This window comes from Danio rerio, chromosome 14 (assembly GCF_052040795.2).
Source record: "Danio rerio strain M-AB ecotype USA chromosome 14, GRCz13ab, whole genome shotgun sequence".
NCBI classification, from domain to species: domain Eukaryota; kingdom Metazoa; phylum Chordata; class Actinopteri; order Cypriniformes; family Danionidae; genus Danio; species Danio rerio.
Window position 1 is genome coordinate 8,102,856 of NC_141034.1, and position 16,327 is coordinate 8,119,182.

Consider the following 16,327-nt stretch of genomic DNA (forward strand, 5'->3'; position numbering starts at 1 on the left):
TGTTAAACTTGATTTGGTAAATATTTGAAAAATGAAATAGTAATTCACGAGAAGGCGAATATTTTAAACAATGAACATTATACAGTGTTACGTTACATTTAATGATTCAGTTTGTGTACCCGAATACTGCTAGACTCCCAGAAAACCCTTTTTTTTTGTCTTTTGTATGTTTTCTCTACAGTATTTATCAATGCTTGTGATTGGTTGATTATACTTTATGCAGATGTATTCCATTAAATGCATTCCTAATCAATCTAAAATTATGAATTCTTTTCAATCTATTCACTTCATCATGGTAAAATTTGTCCCCAATTTTCACAATATACAGTTGAAATCAGAATTATTAGCCCCCCCACCCGCCCTGTTTATTTTTCTCCAATTACTGTTTAATGTAAAGCAGATTTTTTTTCCAACACATTTCTAAACATAATAGCTTCCATAACTCATTTCTAATAACTGATTTACTTTATCTTTGCCATGATGACAGTAAAACATCCTTTGGGAAATATTTAAAAAAGAAAAAAAAATCAAAGTGGGGCTAATAATTCTGACTTCAACTGTATATTGCAGAAAAATAAAAGTTCAATGAAAAATTTTTTCCTGTACTGTGCAGCTCTTGTGTGTTTTCCTCAGTGACCGTTGTCAGCTGTAAGTTGTCTTATAATTCACCCCTACTCTCCAACCACCTGGATCTATTCTGACATTTACTTCCTCCCTAAGTTTATTTCTTATGAAAAATCCTGTTCAAGCTGGAAAAACTTTCATCTAGGGACTCCCAGAGGCTGCAAAGTCAGCCCTAAAGGGTCCGTAGAAAGTTTAAGAGAAAATATTGTTTTTGTAAAAGACCAATTTTAGATCCGGGAAAATGGCTATTGACATGAATTTGAATCATCATTATAAACAAATACTTTGAATTATTAATATTTTGATCATATTGTTATCACAATCATAACTTTCCTATTATGTTATACACTGTAAAAAAGTTCAGAGTTTTATGGTATATTTCCGGCAGCTGGGGTGGTGGAAAAAAAAAAACTGAAAATAATGTCTGTTAAATTACAGAAACTTACCATAAAATAACAGATATTAAATAAATTACAGAAATTTATCAGAAATTTAATTTTAAGGACATTTCTGTACTTTAATATCTGTTATTTTATGATATATTTCTGTAATTTAACGGCTGCTATTTAACGTTTTTTTCCCGGCACCCCAACTGCTGGAAATAAACCGTAAACTTGCGATTTTTTTTTACAGTGTATATATATATCTGGAAAAACCTTTTTCTTTAGTTTGGCTAGAATCAAAACAGTTTTTTAATGATCTAAATGTATTATTATATTTTATTTGCAAATAAAGCAGATGAATATCAAATACAAATACAGAACAATACAAAATAAATCAATAAAATATATAAATAACATCATTTAAATGTATATGCATATTACATAATTAATGTATTAATTATAAGGGGGGGGGGTTGCCAATATCATTGCCATTTTTTTTGTAATAGTAATAATAATTTTGGGGGAATTTCCTCATCTACCACCCATGTGCAGCATCCACTTGGATGACGTGACGTGACCAGCTGATTGGTAGAGAGGAGACAGAGTAATGAAGCCAATTATAATATGTGGGTGGTTAGGAGGCCATGATAGACAGAGGCCGGTGGGCAAATTAAGCCAGGATGCCAGGGTTACCCCCCCACCTCTTGTTTTGAAGGACACACTGGGATTTTTAACGACCACCTTGGTTTAACGTCTCATCCGAAAGACGAATCTTGTTACATGTTTGCTAGCATTGAAGAGGGACACATAAATTCAGAAAACATCCCCATTTATGGAAATAAGAATCCAAGCAGTTTAAAAAATATATATATATTTTTAAAGTCATTATTATTAGCTCCTCTAAGAAATTTTTATTTTTTTTTATAACGAAACACTGTTGTCCAATAACTTGCCTAATTAATCCTAGTTAAGCATTTAAATTGCACTTTAAGCTAAATACTAGTGTAACGTGAACTGGACGCTGACAACAGGGAGGTGAGGATCCAAACGCAGGGTTTATTATAACAGTAAACAGTCGAAGTCGAATACACTGGCAGATGGTCAAATAGCAGGCAGCAAATAAAAATGAACAAGCAAAACAAAACTATACAGTTTAACAAGACTCCGCAACTTCTGTTTGTTTGTGTGGTGTATAAATAGTCGAAATAGTCTTCAGCTGTGTGATTCTAATCAATGGAGACTCGGAGCAGGTGTGTGTGTGTGTTGCATGACTGGATCTTGTAGTTTTTTTGCTGGCAGATTTGTAGTTCTCCAGGGATCTGCTTGGACTGGATATCTGGTGTCTGTGATAACTTGTATCTTGAAAATAACTAGGAAAATATTATGTGCTCTCGTCATGGCAAAGACTAAAGCTCGTTATTGATTCGTTATTAAAACAGTCATTTTTTTTTAAATGTGTTACCATTTGTTTTAACAACACTTGGGAAATAGTTGAAAAAAAGAATATAAATTCTTTACAAAAAAAAAAAAACTTCAACTGTGTGTGTATGTGTGTGTATATGTGTGTGTGTTTGTGTGTGTGTGTGTGTGTGTGTGTGTGTGTGTGTGTGTGTGTGTGTGTGTGTGTGTGTGTGTGTGTGTGTGTGTGTGGGTGGGTGGGTGGGTGTGTGTGTGGTCAAATAACAGTAAGCTATGTTTTTGTTGTTACAAAAGTCTGTATTCCTTAAAGAATATCAAGCAGAACAGCTAATGTCATCAAAATGTCTGTAGAATTATGTGACGCTGCTTAAAATTCAGCTTTTTAAAATCTAAAATATAAATATACTATAAAATACACTTCAAAAATACTATATATACACTACCGTACTAAAGTTTGGGGTCCATAGGATTTTTAAATGTTTTAAAATAAGCTTCTCCTGCTCACCAAGGCTGCATTTATTTAATCAAAAATACAGTACAGATAAAATTGTGAAATGTTATTGTTCATTCATTCATTTTCTTTTCAGTTTAGTTCCTTTATTAATCTGGGGTCGCCACAGCGGAATGAACCGCCGAAATGTTATTGTTCTATAAAATAACTGTTCCAAAGTAGTTTATAATTTAATTTAAAAATTTAGTCCTGTTTTCCCAGAGATGGGTAGCGGCTGGAAGGGCATCCGCTGCGTAAAAACTTGCTGGATAAGTTGGGGGTTCATTCCGCTGTGGCGACCCCGGATTAATAAAGGGACTAAGCCGACAAGAAAATGAATGAATGAATTAATTTATTCCAGTGATTTAAAGATGAATTTTCAGCTTCATTACTCCAGTCTTCAGAGTCACATGATCCTTGTTATTATTATTCTTATTAATAACATTATTATTATTCGTAATAGTAATAAAAGTAAGAATGACTGGAGTAATTATTTCATTTGAAACTACATACAATAAGCCAACAGTTATTTAAAATTTTAACAAATATTTAACAATTATTTTTACATTTAATAAATGCAGCCCTAATGAACAGAATGATTTTCTTAAAAAAAAAAACATAAAAAACCCGTCCCCAAACTTTTGACCAGTAGTGTACATACTGTACTGTAAATATGCCATAAAATATCTTATTAATGTTATTAATAGGCTCTATGAAAATATATTACCATAATACATTTCACAATTTCAGTCTTTAAATATATACGCTCGTACACAATATTTAATTTCACTCAGAAAAGTCAGCCACATTATAGAAGATCGGCTAAATGCAGTTTCAAATTTTTTCAAGAATATTCCCAGACCGAACCTCATGAACATGTCCATCTATTCCAAACCAGCCAATATCACAATGAAAGGATCACGTTTTAAAGAAGGAAATCGCATGAGAACAGAGAAGGTAAAGTCACGCATAAGGAATTGAGTTACATTAATTTTTTTTTTAAAAAGTCTGCCTTTGTTCTGCCGGTCATAAACAGTGAACTCGCGTATCTCAGCGGATGCCGTTTGTTATGTTCTTTCAGGAGATGCCAAAGCGCTTTAATGAGAGTGTTGAGTGAGCTACCAGAGGATTTCGATTCAGCCAGTAATAGCGTTTAATGACTGCTCAGTAATGTGTATGAAATGGCAAGGAGGCATAAAAGCCAGTCAGACACTAAACAAACGAGCGGCTCGCTGACAGAGCTATCGTGATTAATCTTGCTGTTTCCCTCATCTGTTCATCTCGCACGGCGGGACACACACACACGCGCGCGCGCGCTTATGGAGGAACCGGGACTCGCTCGGTTTGTACCGTCGAGAGCGTCTGGTTCTGTTGTGTGTTTGCTCGCGAGCTGTGGAGATTACCGCGCCGCGGCTGCAAAATTAATTGATTCCGAGTCCGTATTCCCACCCAATATGGCTTATTAATATTAAATCTTATGAAACAGGAAGACGGGTACCCACAGCGCCTCATCAAGAGCTGTTGTAAACGCTGACTAATCCTGGGCTTCTCCGTCGGCGAGCTCGTCATGCGTCTGAGGGGCCGCAGGGGCCAGAAAGGGCCCGGCCTGATCGACAGCCTCACAAATAAGTGCTTTTAAAACACTTCATCTGGAAATGTTAAGTGTTCCTCTCTTGCGCGCAGCATAAATCAGAACCGTCTGAAGCCGCGGTGGGAAATTGAAGTCTTTGGGCTTGTTATTTGCAGTAATGGCTGTTCATTATATGTGTATTCGTTGTCTTTCTTGCAGGAATATGTCAATGATTTTTTTTGCTGTAACACATTTCAAGTATTACAACTACACTGTAAATAATTACCTGTAGAATATACAGTAACTTACTGACAGGAGTTATAATCTACTGTAAATAAATTACATCAAATTTACTCTATTTATATTTAAAGCACAATTTTTCTCATTGTATATGTATTTGCAGTATTGTGCAGTATCTTTACTGTAAAATAGCCTACATTTTCACAAGGCAACTTTAAAATACAGTAACATACTGCATAACTGCCCTAAAGTAAAATACAGTTCATATTGCAGTAAGTACTATGCAATTTACAAAAATTGTTAACAGCGTTATAGTCGCGTGAATTTAAATTTTGCTCTTCTTATTTTAATATTTATATAGTAATGTATCTGTGTATCTTCATTGTTTTGTTACAATTCATCTGCCCTGATAATCACTTAACTTCTGGTCACATGCATGCCTTGGTCACAGTGGTGGAGCTATCAGTCATTTAGGGTGGGGCTATCAGGGTGTGTCAAGTTTCTGCTCTGATTTCATCCATTCGTCAGTCTTCTTTCATTTTGTTAGCAACACCCATCTTTTAATGATCCAGTCAGTTCCAAATGGGCGACATCACACACCGCCTCCTTTTTTAATTTTTTTTCAGAACCATTTTAAATTGGATGCACATCATGAGATGGCAAAAAAAAAGGATTTCCATTTCATGGCAACTTTAATAAGAATTGCTGTATGAATAGTACAAGAATAAGTCCAACTTATGGACTATTTTGACTGTTAAATGAATTGAATTGATTTACGAATTCGATCAATTTTAGTATTTATTCGTGGTCTTTTCTGTTGTTGTACAGATCCAGCTGAATTTTGAGGAAATATAACCATTTTACGTATTGCCAGAAAAGAAACTAATTTATAGAAAAAATATCAATTGAGGGATGAGAAAATTGTGTTAAAATATACACTGTAAAAAAATATCGTAATTTACCAGAAATTTAAATTTAAGTAAATTTCTGTAATTTAATGTTTGTTATTTAACAGTAAATTTCTGTAATTTAACAACCGTAATTTTACATTTTTTTCTGGTACACCAGCTTTTTTTAACGGTGTACATTTATACGACTACATCAACTAGTTGCGAATTGCCATGAGATTGCATTGAGAGGTCTGTTGTACCAGCCTGATCTGACGAGAAAACGTAAGTATTTTATGCTTTGCCAGTTTAGTGGCTAATTCGTACAAATTTGTACGAGTTCAGTTGTACGAAATTGTACGTTTGTAAAAGGAAGGTGTGGCACCAAACCCCACCTCAAACCCAACTGTCATTGGGGGATGAGCAAATCGTACTAAATTGTACAAATTAGATTGTACAAATTTATACGAATTAGCCACTAAATCAAAAAGTTATGAATTGCCGTGAGATTATGTTGGTTTTACACTGAAAAAAAAAATCATTGGATTTACAATTTTTTTTTAAACTAAGTGGTTGCAAACAATTTTTATGGGTTTAATTTAAACAAGCACATTTAATTTAGTAATGTTCATCTTCATTTGTTTGTTTAAACACAGCCCATATAAATTGTTTGCAACCTTTAATACATTTTTTGTAAATTCAATAAATCTTTTTTTCAATGTGCAAGGATTATAATGATACTGTTTTGAACATGTTTGACACTTTTGTATGAATAATATTGTGATCATTGCATTTGTCTTACCAATTTGTGGTCTTCCAACACAATCTCACGGCAATTCGTAACTTTTTGAATTATTGGCTAATTCGTATAAATTCTAATTTTTAAAAAATCGAATGTTCGAATTCATACGAATTAGCTGCTAAACTGACAAAATGTAAAATAGTTACGTTTCCTCATGAGATCATGCTGGGTCTTCTCAGCAATAAACTGTTGCATGCTTATTTTTTGACCCGCGATGCAGTGTTGCCTGATATTGCTATAAAAACAAACTGAAGCATTTCTTGCAAATTCTTGTATTTCGCAAATTGGATACATAATTGCTATCTTCATTAAAGGAACACTCCACTTTTTTTTTTTTAAATAGTCTAACTTTACAACTCTCCTAAATTAACAGTTGAGTATTTTCCATTTTGAATTTAATCGCCAGGTCCATTAGGGTCTCCCTCAAAAATGACCAAAATGTTTTAATAATTTTCCTATTCAAAGCTTGACCCCTCTGTTACATTATTTAATATAACCAACGGATAGGAACAATACTGTCATTGCGGCATAATAATCAAGGAACATTAATGCTGTGCCATGGATGAAGCAGGCGCAATGATATTATGCAGTTCATCAAAATAGTCTTATAAATGTTCTCCCTGTTCTCACCCTACTCAAATTCAAGAGTAAGGTTAGTGGGTATGTTTTTTCAGCCTAACTCTCCAGATGTATCTTACTTCCCTTTATAAATGCTACCTCCTGTGACCTGTCTTCCCCTGAAAATTGTGATGTTTGTGTACGGTTGGGGGGTTCAATTTCACTATACGAAAGTGTATGTGACAAATAAAGGCCTGATTTGATTTTGATTAGTCCCCATATTGGTGAACTCTTTCAATGAGACTGGCACATATCTTTGCATATGTGAGATGCTAATGGTCTAATAAGATTCAATGGTTTATGCTAAGCTAAGCTAAAAGTGCTTCCGCCAGACCCAGGGATAGGCTATATGGATTAAAAAATGGTAAAAACGCAACTGTTTAACTCTACAGGACTCTTAAATGAGCCTATTAAAAAGTGGAGGGTTCCTTTAACACTGCTACATTAGGTATTAAAAACAAATTTAACAGCACAACGCTTGACACCACTCCTTTCATTGAACTATCTAAGAAAAAATTTGTGTGAAAAAATATAATTTGATAAATAAAATAAATAAACAAGAATAAATTTGTTACAAATTTTACATATACAGTATACACAGTGAAACTGAGTGGGAGGCATGTGATTCAGAATAGTTTTGTGTTTACATGTGTTCAACAAATTCAGATCTGTGTCAGATGGGACCAAAAAAAATCAGTTTTTGTGCAAATGTAAATGCAGTCTAAATATGCATGCAGGACTGACACTTGATGTTGCGCCTCCGTAGATGGAGATGTGCAGTATGTGTGAGTGCGTGTACAGGATTTGTAACAGGATTCTGCCTGTTTGCATTTGTTTAAGGGGACGACCAAAATTCTACAAAAATGTCCCCAAAGGAATATGACAACATGACAAAAACCTCCTTCTGGTGATGTTGACACAATAATAACATGCTCGTGAAATGACTGGATGTGTATTGTGGGGTTTGGCTAAGTGTGTAAGATCTATTTTGAGAAAATATGAGCAGTGCAAGTATTAGCAATGCTTGGTAATCTGTTGATAAGGCCTGTTAAAGGGCCATGAACATTCCCCCCATACCCCCAACCCACAACCCTCACCTCCCCCTCCCCCCATTAATAAAAAAGTAAATAATAAATATACAAATTAAATAAAGAATAAAACAAAATTTCAATAGTAAAATATACAAAGTCAAAATAATACATAAAGGTAAATGTAAAATGAAAATGTAAATTGTTAATTTGTTAAAATAAACTTTGAATAAATTAATAAATGTAATTATAAAAGAACAGATACATTTATTTAAATGATGTACACATAAGTAGACGTGTTTCTGTTTATATAAGTACATTCATTCATTTTCTTTTTGGCTTAGTCCCTTTAATAATCAGGGGTTGCCACAGCGGAATGAACCGCCAACTTATCCAACATATGTTTTACGCAGTGGATGCCCTTCCAGCCACAACCCAACACAGGGAAACACCCATACACAGTCCTTCACAAACATGCACTACGGCCAATTAAGTTTATTCAGTTCACCTGTACCGCATGTCTTTGGACTGTGGGAGAAACCGGAGCACCCGGAGGAAACCCACGCCAATACGGGGAGAACATGCAAACTCCACACAGAAATGCCAGCTGACCCAGCTAGGGCTTAAACCAACAACCTTCTTGCAGTGAGGCGATCGTGCTATCCATTGAACCACCATGACCTCCTATATAAGTACAATACATATAAATAGAAAGCCACCACAGGAGTAAATATACAGTATAAGCTTAAGTTTGCGCGCGTGTGTGTGTGGTTCTCACCAATCTTGATTTGCGGCATCCCCAGGGTCATGTGATACAAACAGACTTAATGCTATTGCAACTCATGTCTTGTTCCTGACCCTGAAACGTGTGGATTGACAGTTTAATAAATGTGTATATCACAACAAATCACAACCTATTCAGATCTGTGAAAGCTCATTCATCATCTTAGTGCCTTATTTATCAGGGGTCGCCACAGTGGAATGAACCGCCAACTTTTCCGGCATATGTTTTATGCAGCGGATGCCCTTCCAGCTGCAATCCATCACTGATAAACACCCATACACTCTCACATGCACACACATACTGTACACTACGGCCAATTTAGTTTATTCAATTCACTTATAGTGCATGTGTTTGGACTGTGGGGGAAACCTGAAGCACCCAGAGAAAACCAACACAAACATGGGGAGAACATGCAAACTTCCTGTAAAAATTCAGTAAATCAAAACCAAAGAAATACCATATGATCTCTGCAATTTAATTATACGTGGTGCTGTTAATTAGGTATATCAATAAAATTATGCTTAGATTAGCTGCTCAAAACAATCAGATGTGTTAATGTGTGTGTGTGTGTGTTTGTGTGTGTTGCAGGTTATGATGACATTGAGACGTCCCCATATGAAGACATTGAACTGGAACTTGTGAGAAACACTGAAACATCAAAACTGGCCTCCATAGTTTCAGGTATTTCAGCCTGCGATACAATGTTTCCCTTCACACCTGAATGCACTGTGATGACGGACGGAGTGTATCGCTGTATGTTTGCGCTTAATAGTCTTTTCCTTGTTGTCTTGCTGTTGTATTTCTGTGGGAGAAATAAATCTAAAAAGTATGTATGACAGTGTCTGAAGGTTTTCAGACCAGGGTAAGAAATTAAAGGGATAGTTCACTATATATATATATATATATATATATATATATATATATATATATATATATATATATATATATATATATATATATATATATATATACATACAGTTAAAGTCTGAATTATTAACCCCCTTTTGAATTTTTTTTCTTTTTTCAATATTTCTCAAATGATTTTTAACAGAGCAAGGGAATTTTCACAGTATGTCTGATAATGTTTTTTTTTTTCTTCTGGAGAAAGTCTTATTTGTTTTATTTCAGCTAGAATAAAAGCAGTTTTTAATAATAATAAAAAAAAATTATCAGCTCCTTGGAGCTATATTAATTTTCAGATAGTCTACAGAACAAACCATCAGTATACAATGACTTGCCTAATTACCCTAAACAGCCTAGTTAACCTAATTAACCTAGTTAAGCCTTTTAATATCACTTTAAGCTGTATAGAAGTGTCTTGAAAAAAATATAATAAAGTATTATTAACTGTCATCATAGCAGAGAAAATAAAGAAATTAGTTAATACTAATTGTGGAAAAAAATTTCAGGGGGGCTAATAATTCTGATTTATATATATATATATATATATATATATATATATATATATATATATATATATATATATATATATATATATATATATATATATATATATATAAAAATAATATTTTACAGTGTGTGAAGAGTGGGAGAAGAGGATTGCATTGGCAATCCAACACAATGGGCAGCACATCGAACACATTTTATAAGTGGTCATAAACTTGTAAACAACTTGTAAAACCAAGAACACCATTGTTTTTCTTGTGAAATTTCCAATAAGTTTGATGTGTCAAATGACCCTCTTACTATTGAAAAAACAATAGTTGGCTCAAAGATGGCTGACTTCAAAATGGCCACCATGGTCACCACCCATCTTGAAAAGTTTGCCCCCTCACATATACTAATGTGTCACAAACAGGATGTAAATATCACCAACCATTGCCATTTTATTAAGGTGAATCCATATAAATGCCCCACCCTGTATGTATGTATGTATGTATGTGTGTATATACACACACACACACACACACACACACACACACACACACACACACACACACACACACACACACACACACATATATATATATGTGTGTGTATATATAATTAGGTACATAATTGTATATATAATTAGGTACATAATTAGGTACACCTCACTAGTACCGGGTTGGCTTAGATTCAACAAGTTACTGGAACTAGCCCATATATGTAGGCCAGTTGGACAAAAAACAAGTCAACTCCACCTACAAATACAAGGTCACATATAAACCAAATGAATGCAGATGTCATGCTGTATAGAGTAACTATACTAAATTATTTGATTCTATCTTCATCAAAACAGGTTTTTCAGGGAGGGCAGTCAGATTTTAGATACAACACTTGATTGAAAGTGTCTCTTTCTCTTTTCCAGTGTCGTCCCTTCCACTGACGGATCAGAACCAGTGTCTGAAAGCCGCTCAGGACTGTGGGCTGTATGAGAAGTGTGGCTCCCTGCGCTCTGAATACGCTTCAGCTTGCACTAAGATCTTACCCAACACAAACCACTGTAACCGACACAAATGTCACCGAGCCCTGCGGAGGTTCCTGGAGCGCGTTCCTGAGGAATACAGTTTTGGTGTCTTATTTTGCCCCTGCTCGGATACTCTGTGTGGAGAGAGAAGGAGAAAAACCATTGTGCCCTCCTGTTCCTACGAGGAGCGAGACGGACAACCAAACTGCCTTCATTTGGAGAGCTACTGCCTCAAAGACAACCTGTGCAGGTCAGAAAATCTGCCTCCTAGCAGTTGTGCTCTATTTTATTTCATTTTGTTTTATTTTATTTTATTTTATTTTATTTTATTTTATTTTATTTTATTTTATTTTATTTTATGTACTTTTTATTTTATTTATTTATTTTATTTTATTTTATTATTTATTGTTTATTTATTTCATCATTTCAAATTAAATTTTGTTGTATTTTAATGTAATTTTTTATCTATTTATTTTGTTTTATTATTTATGAATTTTTTTATTTCATTGTTTACTATTTTATTTTATTGGAATTTATTTATTTATTTAATTGCATTTTTGTTTTATTTTTTTATTTATTTTATTTTATAGTAATTTAATATTGTAACTTATTTTATTTGTTTAATCATATTATTTGTTTATTTTATTATTTAATATTTTATTTTATTGTAATTTAAAGTCATTTTTTAAATTCATTTATTTACTTATTTAATTTTATTATTTATTTATTATTTAACATTTTATTGTAATTTATTTATTTATTTAATTTTATTATTTATTTATATTATTTTTTATTGTTTTATTTTATTGTAATTTATTGTAATTCTTATTTTATTTATTTATTTAATTTCAATATTTATTTATTTAATATTTTATTTTCTTGAAACTTAAAGTTATGTACATGTACATAGACAATTTTTGCTTTTATAACTTGTATTATACAGACATTATACTGTACATTTTAATATGCTTCATAACATAGTACATGTGCCAGTATATTGTTAAAACAACGATTGCAACATTGTTGTAGACTATACATATTGCAAATCCCTATTTTAAACATTTCCTGTGCATCAAATAATTATACTAGAATGATTTCTGAAGGATCATGTGACACTGAAGACTGGAGCTTAAATTGTTATATTATTTTAATTGATCACAGTTTTTAATGTATTTTTATAAAAAAAAATGCAGGTTTGGTTAGCATTTAAAGAGATATTTCAACAACATTATTATTTTTTCAAATATATATGTATATATATATATATATATATATATATATATATATATATATATATATATATATATATATATATAAATATATATATATATATATATATATATATATATATATATATATATATATATATATATATATATATATATGAGAAGGATGAAATTCGTATTGTAGCTTTAGTTTTAATAAAAAGGGTGCATTTATTTTTAGTAGTTAAAGTAAGTAAGAATAAAATAAACAGATATAAAATAAGATATATGAGTGTAATGTGAAGGGAGGCTGGGCAATGGGGTTGAGGATCCAAATACAGATTTATTCAACAGAATAAACAGAACAACAAAACAAAGCGAAGGTCAAACACGGCAAGACAAGGCAAAGAAAACGTGTCACAATGTTTATGGTACAGTTTAACAAGACTCAGCAACTGGTGTGTGTGTGTGTGTGCGTCAGTGCTGCTTTTAAAGTCCATGTAATCAGTTCTGAACAGCTTTAGCTGTGTGTGTTAGTAATCAGCGGAAAACCGGAACAGGTGTGAGTGTGTGGTGCATGACAGGATTTGTACTCCTGAGTAAAAGTGAATGATTCCCTGTGATCTACAAGCCATTTACTTGACACATTTATATATATATATATATATATATTTTAATTTTAGGTGGTTTGTGTAATGTGATTTATGTTTGATAAAATAATTTCTAAGAGCACCTTTAGTCCTTTTCAACTGATTACACTGTCTTGTCCCAATAGGTGGATTTAGAGGTTTTTGCAAAAATAGGCACGAGTGAATTTAGCTGGTTTTGACGCAAAAGAAAATTTACCTTGTTAAAAACCAAAGAATTATCTAAAGTGACATTAAAAAAAAAAGGTATTTTATGTACCAGCTAATAACCTTATTGTTACATATATACATGATATAAAGGGATTTAGAGAGTTTTGCATCTGAACTCTTCATATATATATATATATATATATATATATATATATATATATATATATATATATATATATATATATATATATATATATATATATATATATATATATATTTATATATATATATATATATATATATATATATATATATATATATATATATATATATATATATATATATATATGAAAAGTGTAGCTTTGGTTTTAATAAAAAAAAGTACATTTATTTTTAGAGGTTGTAATAAGTAGTAATTACAATAAAATGTAATATTTAAATGTTTTTATTTTATAAAAATAAAATAAAATCAGCCCTGTGGGATTATTATTTTTTTTGAATGATTAAAAAAAAGATGCTCCTGCAGAATGTCAGAGCTGACGTGATGATAAAAAGATCTGCTGAATCAGTATTTTGAATCTGTTCTTTGAAATCAACTGCCAATTTGTGTAAGTGATTCTGAAATATCGCGCAGCCGTCAGATGCTCTACCACTCATTCAAACCAGACAAACTCCAGCTTTGATAACAGCGCAGCATGATAATTTCCACCTTTCTTCGCAAAGTACAAGGCTTTCCTTTTATCTTCCTCTAGAAACAGATGTCTCTGGCAGTAATGCTTATCTAAGCATCATTAATAGCACAGAACATGCTGAGTTGGATGGAAGAAGGGACAACAGGTCATGTATTATACGATTAGACACGTCGACTGTGTATTTAAACAAGGATAAAACAAGGATATGTTTGCAGAACAGAGACACTAACCTTTAACACGGACACATTGTAGTTAGCGTGGGTCATTTTCTCAAAAGAGGCAGATCTTAATACATTTACAACAAAAACCAAATTAGGGTTGCTGGTGTCATTAATAACCGGAATTTCTACATCTACATAGACTCACTGTAGAATACAGAAAATGTGTTATTAGCAGCTTTCTAAATGATACTTGAATTGGTATTTATTTACAGTAGTTGACTCAAACTAGTCTCCAATTTTAAAATGATATTAATACTGCCTGCATTTGAGTTTATTAATCCAGTAAACTACTAGCCATTTGAATGTTGGTCTAATAGATAGAGGAAATAGATACATGGGCATAGAGAATTGAAAAGAACTCCCTAAAAAAAACATAGTCTTTTCAATTTCAAAAACAAGCGAAAACGACAACATAGTTTACCTTGATTTTATATTGCTTTCACATCTGCAAACTGACCGTGCCAGAAAAGTTTTCCATGTGGATAAGCAGTAGATAGGTGAGGCCAAAGTATTTGAATACAAATCACAGATGTTGTAAAGTTGTTGGGTGGTATTTAATTAAAATAATCCTTTATTCGTGAATAATAGGTAAATGTCATTATTGTGAAAAGGAACAAAAGTTGTTGGCTTTGCACTGCCACACAGCATTTAATTTACTTAAAAAAACACAGTTTCATAAAAAGTACATATTCCCACTGAGCCTGTGTTCCATCCATCCATGCATCCAACCATACATGCATCCATCCATCACTCCATCCATCCATCACTCCTTCCAACCAACCAAATAATTAACCAAACAACTAACCATCCATCCATCCATCCATCCATCCATCCATCCATCCATCCATCCATCCATCCAACCAACCAACCAACCAACCAACCAACCAACCAACCCACCCACCCATCCACTCACCCACCCGTCTGTCCGTCCGTCCAACCAACCAACCAACCAACCAACCAACCAACCAACCAACCAACCAACCAACCAACCAACCCACCCACCCATCCACTCACCCACCCACCCGTCTGTCCGTCCGTCCGTCCGTCCAACCAACCAACCAACCAACCAACCAACCAACCAACCAACCAACCAACCAACCAACCAACCAACCAACCAACCCACCCACCCATCCACTCACCCGTTCGTCCGTCCGTCCAACCAACCAACCATACATAGCATTTATTTTACTTAGAAAACGCTGTCAAACGTTTGTTGAATTGCGTTTTTGCCAGTCATCAAAAAGTACATAATGTTCCTGTTCCATCTATTCATGCATCCAACCATACATGCATCCATCCATCACTTCTTCCAACCAACCAAATAACCATCCATCCATCCATCCATCCAACCAACCAACCAACCAACCAACCAACCAACCAACCAACCAACCAACCAACCAACCAACCAACCAACCAACCAACCAACCAACCAACCAACCAACCAACCAACCATCCAACCATCCAAACCCATGAGCAAGGGTTTTACAGTCGGTTCTGCATTATTTCAGACGCTGCAAGTTGAAAAACATAGTGCCAATTAGGGCCTACTTACACTATGCCATCCGTACTGTGCCCAGGCCCGTTTCCCGGATCATTTGAAAAGTGTGAGTGCGCTAAATCGGGCTTAAGCACGGTTCACTTGGCCGGCCCTGGCCCGGTTGGAAGAGGTGTGCCTGAGCGCCTGAGCGCCAAAGCAAAAACTGAAAGAGACACATGACTTTTAAGGGACTGTTTCATATGGATTTATTAATCATTCTTACTGTTTAGTGAACGCAAACTGCCGTAGTTTATTAAATACGCAAACTCCTCACAGCACGACAGCTGCCCACCTTCAGCAAACCTCCTCATTCCTGCAGCATGAGGGCTTTATGATTGTTTATGAGTGCCAAAAGTGGCGGATCTGTTCGGCGAAATATCTGACTGCGTGTCACCGCATATCAAACAACTGAAACGATATAACTAGAGAAATCTCCACTGTGCTGAGTGAGAGAGCGCTTCTCACTGAACAGCGCAGCAGCGATGACGTAAGCGTGCCGAGGCCCGATTGTGGTGTGTGAGTGCGGGCCGTCGGGGGAGAAGAGAGGGGGGACAAGCGTGCTTTGGCCCGGTTCGAGGCAGCTGTACCTATTGTGAGTACGGCCTTAGTGTCAATTTTGA

At 34.1% G+C, this 16,327-nt stretch overlaps 1 protein-coding gene across 1 annotated transcript in view; it reads left to right on the plus strand.

The window, feature by feature from the left end:
• gfra3 (GDNF family receptor alpha 3) overlaps positions 1-16,327 on the plus strand; it is a 69,376-nt gene that overhangs the window by 30,758 nt on the left and 22,291 nt on the right. Inside the window, exons 3-4 of the mRNA NM_001256636.2 lie at positions 9,434-9,526; positions 11,157-11,505. Of these exons, the coding sequence (NP_001243565.1) occupies positions 9,434-9,526; positions 11,157-11,505 (442 nt within the window). The remainder of the gene's footprint in view (positions 1-9,433; positions 9,527-11,156; positions 11,506-16,327) is intronic.